We start from the raw sequence: 18,410 nt of genomic DNA on the forward strand, positions 1-18,410 counted from the left end.
TGGCCACAAACTCCTTTTAAATCTAATCTCAAAGGTTACACTCTCGTTTCTCCAGTATCTTACTGGTTACTAGGTTTATTTAGTATGGGCCCTTCCCACACTGACTACACAAGGGTGGGATTACCAGGAAGATGGGATCATTGAGGACATCTCTGAGGCTAGCTACCACATCAGGGAATATCTGTTGAGTGAGCCTTTGAGCATCTGGGGACATAGCCTGGCGCCAGCCCTGTGAGGAATCAGCCTGGGAGCGTTCTGTTCTGGGTGGGGTCTTGCCAGCCACACCTCTGCATCCTCCCTGACTAAGCACCGCTCGGTCCTGGCCTACAACAGGAATTCACTAAATGTTTGCTCAGTGAGGGCTGGTGCTGCTTCTGTGCCTCCCACCACTGACAAGACAAGGCCTGGACTCCCTGGCCTGGTATTTGAGGCCCTGGATGTTCTGATGTTTCCAAGCCTACCCCACTGCCCTGAACCCGTCGGCTATTGGAGGCCACCCCGTTCTCTATGCCTGCTGAAGTCTTTCAGTGTCTAGGTCTCCTGCTGCCCTACCTGACTGCCACAACCCTCATGTGCCCCCTTCCTCTTTTTTTTTTTTTTTTTTTTTTTTTTTTTTTGATACAGAGTCTGGCTCTGTCACCCAGGCTGGAGTGTAATGGCATGATCTCAGGTCACTACAACCTCTGCCTCCTAGGTTCAAATGATTCTCCTGCCTCAGCCTCCTGAGTAGCTGGGACGACAGGTGCACACCACCACGCCTGGCTAATTTGTATTTTTAGTGGAGACTGGATTTCACTATGTTGGCCAGGCTGGTCTCGAACTCCTGACCTCAAGCAATCTGCCCTCCTCAGCTTCCCAAAGTGCTTGGGATACAGGCATGACCCACCATGCCTGGCCACCTTCCTCCTTCTCTAAGCACTGCCAGCATCCCAGCTGCACCTGCTGCCTGGCCTGGGAATTTCTGTTTGCATGCTTAGACTTTGTTTGGAGGGGAACCCTGGTTACATTGGAGCCCAAGATCAATCAAGCAAAAGCAGAGTTCCTTATTTTTATTTTTATTCTATTTTTATTTATTTTTTGAGGAATAAACAGTCTTTTTTGGGCTCGGAACAGGAGTCCACGGGTATTAAGGACCTCTGTGTATTTGTCTATTTTCTTTTCCATGTTCTTCTCGGCCAGCTTCCACAGCCTCGTGAGCGGTCTCTTATTTCGGGAGTGGATCCTGGCCGCCTCCTTCCTCTTCTCCTCCAGGGTGGTTGTCACTGTCTGGTACTTCCAGCCAACCTCGTGAGCCAGGTGCCCCAGGCAGGAAAAGTTTCTTGTAGCTTCAGAAGCACGACTTTGAGGGCAGGCGGAACCACCACCCGCGTTCTGCCGTCACCGTGGGGTGGAAGGCCGTCAAACAACTCGAGGCGGTACCGAGAAGCCCGGGCTCCTTGGTCTTGCGGGGAAGCTCGTCTCACGGTTCACCGGAAGATGCGGCTGGGGGCCCGGAAGCGGTGGGAGCCCGGAAGTAGTGGGCTCTTCAGGAATGGTGGCTGTTCATCCGCTCTCGGAGGAAGGCCAGGTAATTGAACTTGTTCCTATAGACGTTGCCAGAAATGCTGATGCCCCCGCAGCATGCGACCACCACCTTCTGGCCTGCTTAGCCACGATGGCCGTCAGGAAGCCCAGGAGATGGCTTCGACCATCGAGCACCAGGAGCTGCCGCTCCGCCATCTTCGGCATCCGCCTGGAAAGGAGTTCCCTGTTTTCAGACGAAATAGGGAAGAGCATGGGACCCCTTCACCCCTGAGGTACCTCTGCCAGATTTCCTTGGAACTCTGTTTGAAAACCACAGATCTAGTGCAGTCCTCATTGTCTGTAATGAGGAAACTGAAGCCCAAAGAACCAAGACGACCTCGTGCAGAGGGAGCAACAGGGTTAGGACTTCACCCTCCTAATTATTGGGGTTCTGCTATTTCCTGCTCCCTACTCTGCTGTCAAGAACAGAGCCAGGGTATGAAGTTACAGGGGCTTCGCAGTGTCTGGCCCAGGGCTGTAGGGACCGTTTGCCACAAGAAGCCAGCAGCCAGGTATGGTGGCTCACACCTGTAATCCTAGCACTTTGGGAGGCTCAGGAGGGTGGCTGGCCTGATCCCAGGAATTCCAGACCCCTTGACAACATGGCAAAACTCTGTCTCTACGAAAAAAAAAACGAATTAGCTGAGTGTGGTGATGAACCCCTGTAGTCCCAACACTTGGGAGGCTGAGGTGGGATGCTGTAGTGGGCCGTAATTTCAACCACTGCACTCTAGTCTGGCTAACAGTGAGATCCTATGAGATTCTATCTCAAAAAAAAGGGGGGGGGTGGGGCGGTGGCGGGGGTGGGGGGGATGGGGCGGGCGCTGTGGCTCACGCCTGTAATCCAAGCACTTTGGAGGCCAGGGCAGGTGGATCACCTGAGGTCGAGAGTTCAAGACCAGCCCGACCAACATGGTGAAACCCCGTCTTTAAAAAAAAAGAAAAGAAAGAAAAAAAAATTAAAAATAAAAAGGAAAAAAAGCCAGCCTGGCATTGCCCAGCTCAGTTAACAAAACATCCTTTTTTTCCCCCCACAGGAAAAGTAATTACAAATATTTTGCCAAGGGCACATCTAGCATGTCTCCCAGAAATGGGCCTGCCTAGTATCCCTTCTGTACCCAGGAACTAGCTAGAAGGAGCCTGAAGGAAATCTGGTTTCAGCATAAACATGATGATGGATTTCACAGTGCCACAGTTGGGAACCCATAGTCAATTTTTCTTTCTGTAATTAGAGGTCTGTGGGGTGCATTCTTATGCCTGAGTGGCATTATGATTCCCCCCCTTTTTTTTTTAAATATGATTCCCATTTTACAGAGTAGGCAAAATTTCAGAAAAAATTTCAGAGTCTGCCTGAAGTCAAAGTCAAGCAGTGGAAGAGTCAGGATGAGAACTCAGCATTCATCCCAAGCACCTCCTTAGGTGATATTGGGCTGCAATCCAGAGGTGGAAGCTAATGGATTCTTAGGACTTCTTATTTCTTATTTTTATTTATTTATTGAGGCACCACTGCACTGCATCCTGGGCAACAGGGTCTCACTTTGTCGCCGAAGACACACTGCAGTGGTACCATCATAGCTCACTGTAGCTTTACCTCCTTGGGCTCGAGCCATCCTCACACCTCAGTCTCCCAAGTAGCTGGGACCACAGGTGTGCACCACCACGCTGGGCTACCTTTTTTTTTTTTTTTTTTTAATTTTTTTGTAGAAAAGGAGTCTCACTGTGTTGCACAGGCTGGTCTCAAGTTCTCAGGCTCAAGCGATCCTCCTGCCTCAGCCACCCAAAGCGGTGGGATTACAGGCATGAGCCACGATACTTGGCCTCTAAGGGCATTTGGATTTAGCATCCCAGGATAGGAAAGCAGGGCTGTGTGCTTCAAGGTCAAGAGCTGCCTGCCCCTGGGGTTTGTAATAAGATCACCATCTCACCAGAGGTCATTCTGAGAAATCCTCAGGGCCAACAGCATGTCCCTGTTTATCTGACAGGGCATTATAAACTTCACAGAAATTTCTCAAACCATATTTGATTGACTTTGGACAGAAAGTGGTTCCTCACTTTTGGAGTGAGAACGTTAAAGGTTCATGAAATCAAACAGAGACCTAGAATCCCTGTTCCAAGCCCGGCTGTTAGGCTATGGGACCATTTCATTCTCCCTTATTATAGGACTGCATTCAAACCTCAACATGACCTTCCTAGGTTGCCTGAGTAAAAGGCCTCTCCTCTACTCTGAGTCCAAAAGAACAGAGTAAACTATTTGGGAAAAGGACATGGACCCTCTCAAAAGCCCTCAACCTTAACCTCTCCCATTGGGATATGAAATCCTGGTCCCATCATGTCCAATTATGAATATTTAAAAAGAGGCTTAAAAAGGAGGAATGAGCCGGGCGCGGTGGCTCAAGCCTGTAATCCCAGCACTTCGGGAGGCCATAGCGGGTGGATCACAAGGTCAAGAGATCGAAACCTCCTGGTCAACATGGTGAAACCCCATCTCTACCAAAAATACAAAAAATTAGCTGGGCATGGTGGCGCGTGCCTGTAATCCCAGCTACTCAGGAGGCTGAGGCAGGAGAATTGCCTGAACCCAGGAGGCAGAGGTTGCGGTGAGCCGAGATGGTGCTATTGCACTCCAGCCTGGGTGACAAGAGCGAAACTCCGTCTCAAAAAAAAAAAAAAAAAGGGCGGGGAATGGCTGTGCCCAGTGGCTCATGCCTGTAATCCCAGCACATTGGGAGGCTCAGGAGGAAAGACCACTTGAGCCCATGAGTTTGAGACCAGCCAGGCCAACATAGCAAAACCCTATCTCTATTTTGTATAAAAATATAAAAAGTAATTAGAACCTTAAAAAGGAGGAATGAAAATTATGTTTTCTCAACTATGAAAAAATATTCAGGAGGAAGGAACTGTATCGCGTTAAGATGTTGGCTTGGTGAGGAGGGTGGGGATTCTGTGGCTGGACCATATTTGTTTTCCTTTTTCTTTTTTTTTTTTTGAGATGGAGTTTCACTCTGTTGACCAGGCTGGAGTACAATGGCATGACCTCGACTCACTGCAACCTCCGCCTCCTGGGTTCGAGTGATTCTCTTCAGCCTTCTGAGTAGCTGGGGTTACAGGCATGTGTAATTTTGTATCTTTAGTAGAGACGGGTTTCTCCATGTTGGTCAGGCTGGTCTTGAACTCCCACCCTCAGGTGATTCACCTGCCTTGGCCTCCCAAAGTGTTGGGATTACAGGCGTGAGCCACCCTGCCTGGCTTGTTTTCCTTTTTCTATGAATGAAATGGCTCACACCTGTAATTCCAACAGTTTGGGAAGCCAAGGTGGGTGGATCACCTGAGGTCAGGAGTTGAGATCAGCCTGGCCAACATGGTGAAACCCGATCTCTACTAAAAATACAATCAATCAATCAATCAATCAATCAATCAATAAATTAGCTGGGTGTGGTGGCAGGTGCCTGTAATCCCAGCTACTCAGGGAGCTAAGGCAGAAGAATTGCTTGAATTCGAGAGGTGGAGGTTGCAATGAGCCGAGATCACACCATTGCACTCCAGCCTGGGTGAAACAACACTCTGTCTCAAAAAAAAAAAAAAAAAAAATTCTGGCCTGGTGTGGTGGGTCACACCTATAATTCCAGCACTTTGGGAGGCTAAGGCAGGTGGATTACTAGAGCCCAGGAATTTGAGACCAGCCTGGGCAACATGGTGAGACCCTGTCTGTACAAAAATTTTTAAAAGATTAAAAAAGTAATAATTAGTGGAGCATGGTGGTGAGTGCCTCTAAGCTCTAGCTACTCAAGAGGCTGCAGTGGGAGGATCACTAGAGCCTGGGAGGTTGAGGCTACAGTGAGTGGTGATCACACCACAGTATCTAGCCTGGGCAACAGAGTGAGACCATCTCAAAACAATTTTTTTTTAATTAAAAAAAAAAATCTTGGACTGGTGCGGTGGCTCACGCCTGTAATCCCAGCACTTTGGGAGACTGAGGCAGGTGGATCATGAGGTCAGGAGATCGAGACCATCCTGGCCATGGTGAAACCCCATCTCTATTAAAAAAAAAAAAATCTCTTGGGGTTCCAGTTCTAAGTAAGATAGGTAAGCATAGTGTGTCTCTCCCCCTGGCTGCAGCTAAAAGTCCTGGACAGAATGCATCTGAGGACTCTAAAAAAAGAAATATTAACAAGGCTGGGTGCAGTTGCTCATGCCTGTAATCCCAGGATTTGGGAGACTGAGGCAGGAGGATCACTTGAAGCTAGGGATTTGACACCAGCCTTGGCAACACAGTGAGACTCTGTCTCTAGAAAAATTAATATTTGCCGGGCGCGGTGGCTCAAGCCTGTAATCCTAGCACTTTGGGAGGCCGAGTCGGGTGGATCACGAGGTTAAGAGATCGAGACCATCCTGGTCAACATAGTGAAACCCTGTCTCTACTAAAAATACAAAAAATTAGCTGGGCATGGTGGCGCGTGCCTGTAATCCCAGCTACTCAGGAGGCTGAGGCAGGAGAATTGCCTGAGCCCAGGAGGCGGAGGTTGCGGTGAGCCGAGATCGCGCCATTGCACTCCAGCCTGGGTAACAAGAGCAAAACTCCGTCTCAAAAAAAAAAAAAAAAATTAATTAATTCAGACCAGCCTGAATTTTTAGTAGCAGAGCAGCCAGAAAAGCACCCAAAACTCTGACAGAGCGGAATTCTTTTAACTGGCCAAAGCATCTGAAATCCAAAAAGTATAAGAGGGGAATGTTTCCTTTTTTTCTCTCTTCATCCTGTCACTTGGCCCAAGAGTATACCCCACCATGGAAGGTACGTAACAGAGCAGGGAGTCCCAATTTCTAGCTAAAGGACCAGGAAAATGAGGGGTCTTGAAAGCTGGAGAGTGTGGGGGAGAATGTGGACAGGAGAGAGCTTGTAAAATAGATCCCATAAAGTTGCACATGAATTTGTAGGCTCACATGCATGGATCTGACCCTAAACAGTATTCCAGTGACTTTGAGAACCAAACTATTAGGCAGAACACTCAGGTTTCAGACTGGTCACTGGGTGGTGTAAGCTTAGGACTGTTCTGATTTACATGGCAAAGGGTTGAAACTAAGCTGCTATTCGGACTACAGTAGCCCACAGATCAGAACTGAACCTAAGAGGGTCAACTGCCTCCTAAAACAAAAACCTAACATTTTCTGTGGGATTTAAACAAGACCTATTCAAAATGCCTGGGATACAATCAAAATTACACACAAAGAACCAGGAAAGTCTATACCCTGAGATGTCCCAGATGTTGGTATTATCAGAAAATACCTTTTTTTTTTTGAGATGGAATTTTACTCTTGTTGCTCAGGCTGGAGTGCAATAGCATGATCTTCACTCACTGCAACCTCCACTCCCAGGTTCAAGCAATTCTCCAGCCCCAGCCTCCCGGGTAGCTGTGACTACAGGCGCCCACCACCATATCCAGCAAATTTTTTGTAAGTAGAGACACAGTTCCACCATGTTGGCCAGGCTGGTCTGAAACACCTGATCTCAGGTGATCTGCCTGCCTCAGCCTCCCCAGGTACTGAGATTACAGGTCTGAGCCACCATGTCCGGCTCAGAAAAAGACTTTAAAAATGGAAGATGGAAAGTCTTAACAGAGAAATAGAGGACAAAGAAAACAATCAAACAGAAATTTTATTATTATTTTTTAAATAAGCATTTTTTAATGTTTGAGGTAGAGTTTTGCTCGTCACCCAGGCTGGAGTACAGTGGCACCACCTCTACCTCCTGGATTCAAGTAATTCTTCTGCCTCAGCCTCTGGAGTAGCTGGGACTATAAGCACGTGTCACCATGCCCAGCTAACTTCTTTATGTTTAGTAGAATAGAGACAGTTTCTCCATGTTGGCCAGGCTGGTCTTGAACTTCTGACCTCAGGTGATCCACCCGCCTCAGCCTCCCAGAGTGCTGTGATTACAGGCTAAATAAGAATTTAAGAACTAAGAAAATATAAGAATCAAGATTTGGAAATGATGTTTATGACCTATTCCCTGGAAAATGTGAATGTTACTTTATATGACAAAGGAGACTGCAGATGTAACTGATTTTAAAATTGGGATTACTCTGGACCATTAGGTGGGCTCATTCTAATCACATGAGTTTTTAAAGCAGAGTGAATCTCTCTGGCTGGACTTAGATGTAGCAGAAGGAAAAGTTAGAGGTATTTAAAGTGTAAGAAGAATTCACCCTGCTACTTCTGGAGGGGGGCAGATAGAAAGCACCAGAATGTGGGCAGCTTCTATGGAGGAAAGGCCGCCCCCCAGCTGACAGCTAAGAAAACAGGGTCCTCTACCCAGCAACTGCAGTCAACTGAATTCAGTCCAGAACCAGAATGAACATGGAAGCAGACTCTTCCTCAGAGCCTCCAGGGAAAAAAACACATTTGGTTTTGACCTTATGAAATGTGATTTTGACCTTGTGAGACTCTAAGCAAAGGACCTAGTCAAGTCCAATCAGACTCCTGACCTACAGAAATTGTGAGAAAATATATGGATGTTGTTTTGAGCCACTAAGTTTGTGGTAATTTGTTTTTTGTTTTTCCCAGATCTTCTGCAATTTTAAGCATAGAATTTGTGGTAACTTGTTACAGCACCAAGACTAAACTAATACATTACCCAACGTGAGCAGCAGAGAGAAAAAGAAAATTTTTGTGGGTTTTTTGAGACAGGGTCTCACTTTGTCACCCAGGTTGAAGTGCAGTGGTGCGATCTCGGCTCACTGCAGCCTTGACCTCCTGGGCTCAAGTGATACTCTCACTTCAGCCCCAACAAATAGCTGGGACTATAGATGTGTGCCACCACACCCAGCTAGATTTTTTTTTTTTTTTTTTAATTTAATGAAGACTCAGGAATTCACAGATAATGTCAAAAGGTCTAAGGTTCATGTTATCAAAGACACAGAAGTACAGGACAGTATGGTGCAAAAAACGATATTTGAAAAAATCATAGCTGAGAACTTCCCAGATTTTTGAAAGACAATCAAGAGGCTCTGTGAACTCTGATAAGGATAACCCAAAGAAATCCATGCCCATATACATCATAATCAAACTCATGGGAACCAAAGACAAGGAGAAAATCTTTAAAAGCAGCTGGGGAAAAAATGAGGCATTACCTGTTGGGAAACAACCGTTAGAATGCCTGTGGGTTTCTGAGTAGAAACCGTCGGGGACAGAAGGCGTAGAACTTTTTTTTTTTTTTTCAGATGGAGTCTTGCTTTGTTGCCCAGGCTGGAGCGCAGTGTTGTGATCTTGGCTCTCCTGGGTTCAAGCAGTTCTCCTGTCTCAGCCTCTCATCTCAGTAGGTTGGATATCAGGTGTCCTGCACCATGTGCTGCTTACTTTCATATTTTTAGCAGAGATGAGGCTTTTGCCTTATTGGCCAGGCTGGTCTCAAATACCTGAACTCAAGTGATCCAGCCACCTGGGCCTCCCGAAGTGCTGGGATTACAGGCATGAGCCACCACGCCCGGCCTCAATTGTATTTCTATATACTAATAATGAGCAATTGGAAAAAAAACATCTACAACAGCTCCCTCAAGTGAAATATATGAGATCCACCCATGGATCTGAAATCCAAAAATCTGAAATGCTCAAAATCCAAAATTTTTTGAGAGCTGAAATGACTCTCAAAGGAAATACTCATTGAAGCATTTGGATTTCACAGTTGGGACGCTCAAATAATATTTGCTTCAGGTAAAACAAATATGAATCTGAAAAAAATCCAAAATATTTCTGGTCCCAAGCATTTCTTCTTTATTTTTTGAGATGGGGTCTCACTCTTGTCTCCCGGGCTGAAGCACAATGGCACAATCTTGGCTCACTGTATCATCCGCCTCCCAGGTTCAAGTGATTCTCCTGCCTGAGTAGCTGGGATTACAGGTGCCCAGCTGTAAAAGAAAAAGCACTTGGCTTCCACTGGAATCTGGAGCCACAGTTTGGTGTCAAACAGAGCAGCCATGCTTTCGTTTGTTTCAAATGCCGTTTGCTGAAAACCTCTGGATCAGAAGAGCTGGTCTTGAGCCAGGTCCTCGGCACCGAGGGGATGTGAACAATCCTGAATTCCAGTGCCTGCTGATGGAGTCCACTTGTTAGTCCCTTTGACATTGCCCCCTTATGGATCCCAGCAGTCAGCTGGGGTGCAGGTTTTCTTAGTGATTCTAAACAAGGCTGGAATCACTGTTTAGAAGGGATTGGGGGAAGCTGGGATCGTGCTGCTTGCTTCAGGACCCTTTGGTTGTATGTGGATTAAACAAGATGGATGCTCCCAAAAGACCAAGTCTAGGCCTTCTCTGAGGTAGGGTCTGAAAGGACTTAAACCTTTTGTTTTTTTGTTTTTTTTTTAACACACAGGGTAAGTTTTTGGAAGAGTACGTTATAAACAATAAAGGGCTGTGCACAGATAGAACAAATGGCATTGTGAGGATGAGGGTGCCAACCAGGGGCCAGCAGGGTGAAACAGTCTGTCATTCATGATGAGAGCTGCCGTTTGAGCTAAGCACATACCACGTGCCAGGCACTATGCCAAGAAACTGTTGAATCTTCACAACTCTGTGAGAAAAGGGATGTCATTGGACAGATGAGGACAGTGATGCTCCCAGGGCTCCAGGTCACATGAAGAGGAGGTTTCAGGGCTGCGCCTTGGTCTGAAGCTCCAGCCTTCCAAGCCAAGGCCTGTGAGAGAAACCCTGAGGCCTGATGTCAGGCCCGTTTTTCTAATGTGCCCTGGAGAAGGGGACTAACACCACCTTTCATCAAAGGTTGGTGAGGGATGGCCAAGGGCTCTTTGAAACCTAGCCATGTACAATAGCACTCACAAAAAACTTTTTTTTAAAAAAAAAATTTGTATAAAGTGGTACTCAGGTGCAGGGGCTCACGCCTATAATCCCAGCACTTTTGGGAGGCTGATGTGGGAGGATTGAGGCCAGGAGTTTGACACTAGTCTGGGCAATATAGTAAAACCTCATTTCTTTTTTTTTTTTTTTTTTTTTGAGACGGAGTTTCGCTCTTGTTAGCCAGGCTGGAGTGCAATGGCATGATCTCGGCTCACGGCAACCTCCGCCTCCTGGGTTCAGGCAATTCTCCTGTCTCAGCCTCCTGAGTAGCTGGGATTACAGGCACGTGCCACCATGCCCAGCTAACTTTTTGTATTTTCAGTAGAGACGGGGTTTCACCATGTTGACCAGGATGGTCTCGATCTCTTGACCTCGTGATCCACCCGCCTCAGCCTCCCAAAGTGCTGGGATTACAGGCTTGAGCCACCGCGCCCAGCGTAAAACCTCATTTCTTAAAAAAAAAAAAAAAAAAAAAAATTGAGATGGGCATGGTGGCACATCTGTAGTCCCAGCCACTCAGGAGGCTAAGCTGAGAGAATCACTTGAGCCTGCGAGGTTGTGGCTGCAGCGAGCCGTATCATGCTACTGCACTCTGGCAAGACCGTTTCAAAAAAAGAAAAAAAAAATTATACGGTGGAATGCTTTCTTTGAAAACTACTTTATGCATAAGTCCAATCTAGAAAACCAGAATTGGGCCAGTTGTAGTGAAGGTGGAAGCAGAAGTGGCCTGGGACCCCCCAGGATTCCTGGATCACTGCCTGAAGGCAATTTATCTAGTAGATTGGCCCTTACTGTGAGAAGCGCAAGAGGACCCATGATGCTTAAGGCTCTGGCTCTGGGTGTGAAAGAATGAGGTGGAATTGTAGCAGATTCATTCCGGGTCACTCAGTTTTGGGGAGGGCTGCAGGATTCCAGGCCTGCCTTGTGCATTGGGTGCTGGCCTCTTTGTTCTGGGCACCATCTGCCTCAATCTATCTACTGGCCAGTGGAGGCCTGTTACAGGGCAGAAAATTTATTTTCACCATCTCAAAATTAGTGAGTTTAATCTTTTAAAAAATGGATTATAAAGTTAAAAGCTACTGCAACTATTTTCTTGTGCTCATAAAAGGCATCATCTGTTTTCTTGTGTATCAACAAAAGTAGAAAGTTCAAGTTTGGATCTTGGTGTAGGATCAGCAGCAGATCTGTACCTCTGACTCCAGTGCTGGGGCTGGTGGGATGGCTCACAGTGGGATCATCAAACGGACTTCCTTCTCATAGATGTCAGGAATCACTCCCATTGGGGAACTGACCATGTGCACAGTGTTCTTGCCAAACAACTGAAACTCATAGTGGATGAGCTGCTCCCAAAAGCCACTGTTGGGTCGGATGATGGGCCGGCATGACTTGGTCCATGTGTGGGCGTCCAGCAGGGACATGGCGTGGTACTTCATGAGGTAGGCGAGGCACAGGGCGGCTGAGCGGCTCACACCGGCTGCACAGTGCAGCAGAGTACGGCCCTGCTTCATCTCCACACTGTGGATGTGGTCAGCAATAGGGTCAAAGAAGTCACAGAGACGTGAGTTAGGGGTGTCAGCCACAGGTACCTGCATGTACTGGATATCCTCATATAAGGTGTTCACGACCTCCACTGAGACATTGATGACCATGGTGATCTGGTTGCTAGACAGCATGAGCTTGTTGTTGGCGGCGGCACCATTGCTGATATACAGGCTTTTGGTTATCTGTGAGAGGCCGCTGACTGAGGGCTGCGGGAACTGAACCGGGAAGGCACACAAGGGTGCTGTCATCAAGGCGGTAGGTCGGCAATCAGTGAAGCATGAAGGCTGTGTCTTTCTGCTAGGCTGTGTCCACGGAAAACTGCAGGGAGGGAGAGGATGTTTAGAGGGCAGGTGCCCAGAGGGCCAACTCCAGGAGATCCCTGGGAAGTGGACAGGCCTACAGCATTCCTCAAGGTAGTCCTCTGACCATCTCAGCAGAATTACCCTGCAAACTCATTAAAAGTACAGATACCCAGGTCCCTCTCAAACCCATGGAGTCAGACTCTTGGGGTGAAGAGCATGAGTCTGCATTTTCAGCCTGCCCCTCAGGTGGTCTAATGTGCACTGCCCTATAGGACAAAGGGCAAGTCCCCAAGTCTGGCACTTGAGGCCTTCCTTGAGGGGCCCCACAGTTCCAGTTGGGCAGATGATTTGTGTCCCTCAGCTGTGCCCTGGGCTGCCTCTCCATTTAAGCTCACAAACCCTCTTCTTGCCCCTCTGAGTGGGAACCACTTATACAATCTTCCTCCTTAGTCTTCTGACTTTATGCCCAAATCATAAGGCCCTGGGCCAGTGGCATGGAACCAGAGTCCATTGTGCTGGCAGTCACTGAGGGGGTGGTATAAGAGTAGGGAGGGTCCCATTTTCCCCCTCTAAGAACCATCTCTTTGAAGAGACAGGATATGCCCATGTGAAACTGATGTCAAATACAAAGTCCTAAATTATTAGACATGCTCCTGCATCTTGCCTCTGAAGAGGGCCTGGGAAAGGGAGTGGCCGAAAGCTTCCCGGAAGCCAGCATCATGCGCACCACAACAACCCCAGGGGCAAGCACAGAGAGGCAGCAGGGCCTCCAGAAGACCTGCCACACCTGCACCATGCTGCCTGCAGCAGAGCGGTGGAATGCACCCCTGGGAGAGGCAGACTTTTTGTTGTTGTTGAGAGGGAGTCTTTCTCTGTCACCCAAGCTGGAGAGCAGTGGTGCAGTCTCAGCTCACTGCAACCTCCACCTCCTGGGTTCAAGTGGTTCTCCTGCTTCAGCCTCCCAAGTAGCTGGGATTACAGGCGCCCACCACCACGCCTGGCTAATTTTTGTATTTTAGTAGAGACTAGGTTTCATAATGTAGGTCAAGCTGGTCTCAAACTCCTGATCTCAAATGACCCACCCACCTCGGTCTCCCAAAGTGCTGGGATTACAGGCGAGAGCCACCGTGCCCGGCCCCCAGTCTTAAACAAAGCTGCAAAAACCAGGACATCTTTATACGTCCTACTGAAATAGGGGCATTTGGATTTAGATCACACCTTTCTTTTTTTTTTTTTTTGAGACTGAGTTTCGCTCTTGTTACCCAGGCTGGAGTGCAATGGCGCAATCTTGGCTCACCGCAACCTTCGCCTCCTGGGTTCAGGCAGTTCTCCTGCCTTGGCCTCCCGAGTAGCTGGGATTACAGGCATGCACCACCATGCCCAGCTAATTTTTTGTATTTTTAGTAGAGGCGGGGTTTCACCATGTTGACCAGGATGGTCTGGATCTCTTGACCTTGTGATCCACCCGCCTCGGCCTCCCAAAGTGCTGGGATTACAGGCTTGAGCCACTGCACCCGGCTAGATCACACCTTTGAAGGCCAAATGGCAGTCTTCACCAGGCAGGAGAAATGAGTAACCAAAGTTTTGTTTCCCTGCTTAATATATTTCAGTGGCTGTCCATCGTCAGGGTAAGATGGAGCCACTTAGTTTGGCTGTCAAGGCCATTTTTGACCTGGCTCCTGCCTGTCTCTCCAGCCTCTTATTAGGCTTCTGCATGCTCTGAAGGGCCTCAGGTGGACTGAGCCACATACAGTTCTTTAGGGACAGCCTGCCCTCTCCAGTCAGTGGCCTTTGCCTCTGCTGATCTCTCAGCCCCTTTCCTTATGAACCTATCTGATCCTGATCTGGCCCATTCAACAGAGGACTGCAGAATTCTGAGGAGCCTTAAGATAACAACTCAAAGGTAACTGTTTAAGGGAAATCTTAGATCACACCCTCCCTCATGTTTGATCAACTGTCTGCCCCAGGCTTTCTTAGCCCTTTGTTCTTTCCTTCCCAACACTTACTCAAGGTGTGGTTTTGCCCTGATCTGATTATTTAATTAATGCCTGTCTCTGGAAGAGACTGTGAGCCCTTTAGGGATATGACAGTGTCTATCTTCACTCCCCCTCTATCACTGACTAGTGCCAAGCTCTGTGTCCCCACAAGTAGGTACTTGATAAATATTTGCTGAATGAAAAAAGGACTCCAACAGCTAATGACTCTGCCTTTGAGAGGTTTTCTGGATAGAATGAGTTCTTGGCCATGTTTCTCTAGAATTCTAGAAAGAGGCTGGGTGGGAGTGGGGGTGGTTCTGAGGCTACTAAAAGAAAGACTGAAGGTTGTATAGGCAAATCCTACCTGCCAGTGCCCTAGACCCAAATGCATCAGGCTCACCCCAGGAAGGGCAGATCAGGTGGCTTGTTACAGAGGTGATATGAAGGGAAGGAAAAAGCCTTCTGAACCCAGAGGGAAGCCTAAATGCTAAGGAATGTTCTGGATCCTCAGCATCAAAAACTCCAGAGAGACGTGAACTGACTTCCCCCCAAACCAATGCCTAGTGGGTAACAGAAATAGAGGAATGTGCTGTTCATCAGAGCAACTAAAAGTTTGCAGAAATAACAATGCTCCTGCCGGTGAGGGTAGTGATGGGAGGAGAATCTGTCATTTTCGTGCTAGTTAAGAATTATCTACAGGCCTGGTGGTTCACACCTGTAATCTCAGCACTTTGGGAGGCTGAGGGGGGCAGATCACCTGAGGTCAGGAGTTCAAGACCAGTCTGACCAATATGGTGAAACCGAATCTCTACTAAAAATACAAAAATTAGCCAGGTGTGGTGGCATGGGCCTGTAGTCCCAGCTACTCAGGAGGCTGAGACAGAATTGCTTTGAAGCTGGGAGGTGGAGGTTGCAGTGAACCTAGATCGAGCCACTGTAGTACTCCAGCCTGGGTGACAGACTCCATCTTAAAAAAAAGAAAACGATATATCTGTCAGGCACTGTATTAGGTGTTGGAGATACTGAAATGTAACAACTATACAAGACAGGCATGGCTACTTTTCTCACAGAGCTCAAAGTCTAGTAGGGGAAACAGTAAACAGGCAATTTAAGGCAGACAGGGCTTGAAAATAGGAGAACAGTGCCTACCTTAAAAACGATGTTGTGAAATTAAATGAGATAATCCAGGGAAAGAGTATTATCGGGGCTTGGCACAGTGTAAGCCCTCTAAAAACGATAACTATTTTTTCTTGCTTCTGATAGGGAAGTTAAAATGCAGGGCTCTGTGGAAGTTAAGTGTAAAGAGATTTCTGATTTCTTCCAGGTCGGAGGCTAGGGAATCGCAAAGACCGCCTGAAGAAAACACAAGAGATCTAAGGAACATTTAGTTTGAGGGAGTGGGAGGGGGAGAAAAAAATAGCAACTCAGTTTCACCACTTTACAGCCTAAGAAGTCTTTGGCTTCCCTCATCTGGTTCGATCTTCAAAGCAACCTAATCAGACCGGTGTCTAGAGTTAATATTTCCGTTTTACATAAGAGGAAGTGAGACACAGCGCGGGGGAAAGGGCTTGCTCAGAGTCAGAAGCCAAGGAACCCGGTCTCTATGGTCCATTATGTGTGGGGAAGAGTGGACAAACACCGCGGGGCGTCGGTGAAACACTAGGTTATAAACGTGGAACAAAGTCCAAGAGTTAACGAGAGCGAGGCACCTCTTCCAGGGGTGGGCCAGGGAAGTTTCCTGGGGGAGCTGGCGTTGGAATAGGCTTCTTCGGCTGCTCGGTGTTAAGACTCCAGCCGTCTTACCTTTCTCCCTCCGTAGGATGCGCGGGTTCGTTCAGGAAGTAGCCGCTCCGCGAAGCCTCGGCAAGGGTCTTCGGGAGGGAGACCAGTTAGGATCCCGAAGCCTCAATCCCGGCTGGCCTAGCGCTTTGGTTTCCATAGCAATGGTGTCTTGTCGCAGAAAGGAAACACCTGTGCCGGGTCTTCAGCGAAATCCTGGCCTCGGTTCCGCGCTCCTGAGCAGCCCCACCCTGGCTCAACTGGTTGCCCGCCTTGCCAGCAAGCCAGGGCCACTGCAGTCCCCGTGGCGCAGCAGGGTCAGTTCATCTGACCGCGCCCCACTCCATCCAGCCATGCCCGTGTCCACGGCAACGCACCGCGTCGCCCCAGGGCGGCGGCCGAGGGACTATCTTACTGCTTCCGTAGCCTTCCGGACTCTGTGCGCATGTCCAGCACACCCGCCTCCCGCCCCCGCCCCGCCCCCGCCCCGCCCCCGCCCCCGCCCCCTGATGCGTCTCCCCCGCAACGCGCGCGGAGCTCGGCTCCAGGCTCCGCCCAGGGACTCACTGGGGTCCGCACGCGCCAAACGAGCGCGGCTGCCAATCGGCCTGCAATTTCCAACTGTTTCTCGGAGAGAAGCCGAAATTACACAGCCTACTAGGCCCTCTGTCACAAGGGACCTGGGATCCTCCACGGTATACGGGACTGGCGCCACCTTGCACTCGAAACACCAGCGCCATGGGCTCGGCAGCCAAGTAACCGGGCCGCCGCCGAGTAATCCGTACGGGTTCAGCCGCAGATCTGCTTCCCGCGCCGCGGACCGCGCAGTCGCCTGTGCTCTTCAGGTGTGGCCCGGGTGCCCAGAGCGTTCGTTAGACTTCGGTCCCGCGAGGGAGCCCGAACTCTTTCAGACTCGCGCTTCCTCAGCCGGACTCCGGCCCTTTTTCACGCCGGGTGTCTGGATTTCTCGTAGCCCCGGGCACAGCTCCTTCCCAGTCTAGCTCCTCAGATTCACTTAATCCCAATCTCCCGGAAGAACCTTGACTCCCCATCTCCAGTCCACATTTTTTCAGAATCGGTCCCAGCCCTTCAGTCTCCCAGGCATGACATCGTGTGGTCCCAGCCCTGACTCTCCTTAGAGGCTGGCGAGGCCCCGGTCCTCCCAGGCTCGAACCCGTCCCACACGCCCCGTCTCAGCCTCTGTGTTCCCGGGCCTCAGGTGATCCGCCTGCCTGGAAAAGCCCCCAGTTCCCTCTGCCTGGCCCCCGATCCTCGCAACCCCAGATTACCCACGCTCCTTTCCATTCCACAACCGATTTCTTTTTTTTTTTTTTTGTATTTTTTTTTAGTAGAGACGGGGTTTCACCATGTTGACCAGGATGGTCTCGATCTCTTGACCTTGTGATCCACCCGCCTTGGCCTCCCAAAGTGCTGTGATTACAGGCGTGAGCCACCGCGCCCGGCCGACCACAACCGCTTTCACGGCATCCTCCAGGTTCCCATCCGTGGAGGACTTGAGGTAGAAAGCAACTTGGTTCAAAATGACCATTATTTATTACTTGAAAGGGGATATTTTCAGTCGTTGCCAACCTCCTCCCTCCCCTTCTAGTATTGGTAAATTTGGTGCATTACTTAGTGGGTGAAGAGTTTTATGGGTCTTTAAATGTTTTCGGGATTTTTTTTTTTTGAGACGGAGTTTCGCTCTTGTTGCCCAGGCTGGAGTGCAATGGCGCGATCTCGGCTCACCGCAACCTCCGCCTCCTGGGTTCAGGCAATTCTCCTGCCTCAGCCTCCTGAGTAGCTGGGACTACAGGCACGCGCTACCATGCCCAGCTAATTTTTGTATTTTTAGTAGAGACGAGGGTTCACCATGTTGACCGGGATGGTCTCGATCTCTTGACCTCGTGATCCACCCGTCTCGGCCTCCCAAAGTGCTGGGATTACAGGCTTGAGCCACTGCGCCCGGCCGGGATTTTTTTTTTTTAACAACACCCAGGATTTGGGGGACTTCTGTGTTTGAGCATCTTAATCTCTAAACTAGCCTTTTCCATCATAGGCTATGCATAGAGGTCAGAAACACGTAAATGAGAGATGCGGAAGTTGGATTGTTCATACTAATTTGTAAATATGAAAGTGTTCACAACACTCCAGTTCCAAATTGGCTGAAAATGAATTAGAAAAACTAGTCCTTCAACATGTTGTATCCTTCTACAGTTGTCTTTTTTGTCCTAATTATAAAAGTAGTGTACACTTGTGGAAAAATGAGACCCGGCTTGGTGGCTCATGCCTGTAATCACACCACTTCACTTGGGGAGGCTGAGGGGGTTGGATCACCTGAGCTAAGGGGGTTCGAGACCAGCCTGGGCAACAGGGTGAACTCTCAGCTCTACCATCGTACCAAAATA

At 48.8% G+C, this 18,410-nt stretch overlaps 1 protein-coding gene across 3 annotated transcripts; it reads right to left on the reverse strand.

Moving 5' to 3' along the window:
• Positions 1-1,043: 1,043 nt before the first annotated feature.
• Positions 1,044-16,448, reverse strand: DUSP18 (dual specificity phosphatase 18). 3 transcript variants are annotated; one of them, XR_012515544.1, is made up of 3 exons: positions 16,030-16,448; positions 8,688-12,266; positions 1,044-1,732 (listed from the first exon to the last, which is right to left on the reverse strand). XR_012515544.1 is itself a non-coding variant. In XM_010349136.3 (2 exons), the coding sequence occupies exon 2, from the start codon at positions 12,194-12,196 to the stop codon at positions 11,630-11,632; it is 567 nt and encodes a 188-aa protein (XP_010347438.1). In that variant the 5' UTR covers positions 12,197-12,266; positions 16,030-16,448; the 3' UTR covers positions 5,503-11,629. The 3 variants fall into 3 exon arrangements, 1 of the variants encoding a protein (XP_010347438.1); XR_012515543.1 differs by having other exon boundaries at positions 1,044-1,747; XM_010349136.3 differs by lacking the exon at positions 1,044-1,732 and having other exon boundaries at positions 5,503-12,266.
• Positions 16,449-18,410: the final 1,962 nt, after the last annotated feature.

Source organism: Saimiri boliviensis, chromosome 21 (assembly GCF_048565385.1).
Source record: "Saimiri boliviensis isolate mSaiBol1 chromosome 21, mSaiBol1.pri, whole genome shotgun sequence".
Taxonomy (NCBI): Eukaryota; Metazoa; Chordata; class Mammalia; order Primates; family Cebidae; genus Saimiri; species Saimiri boliviensis.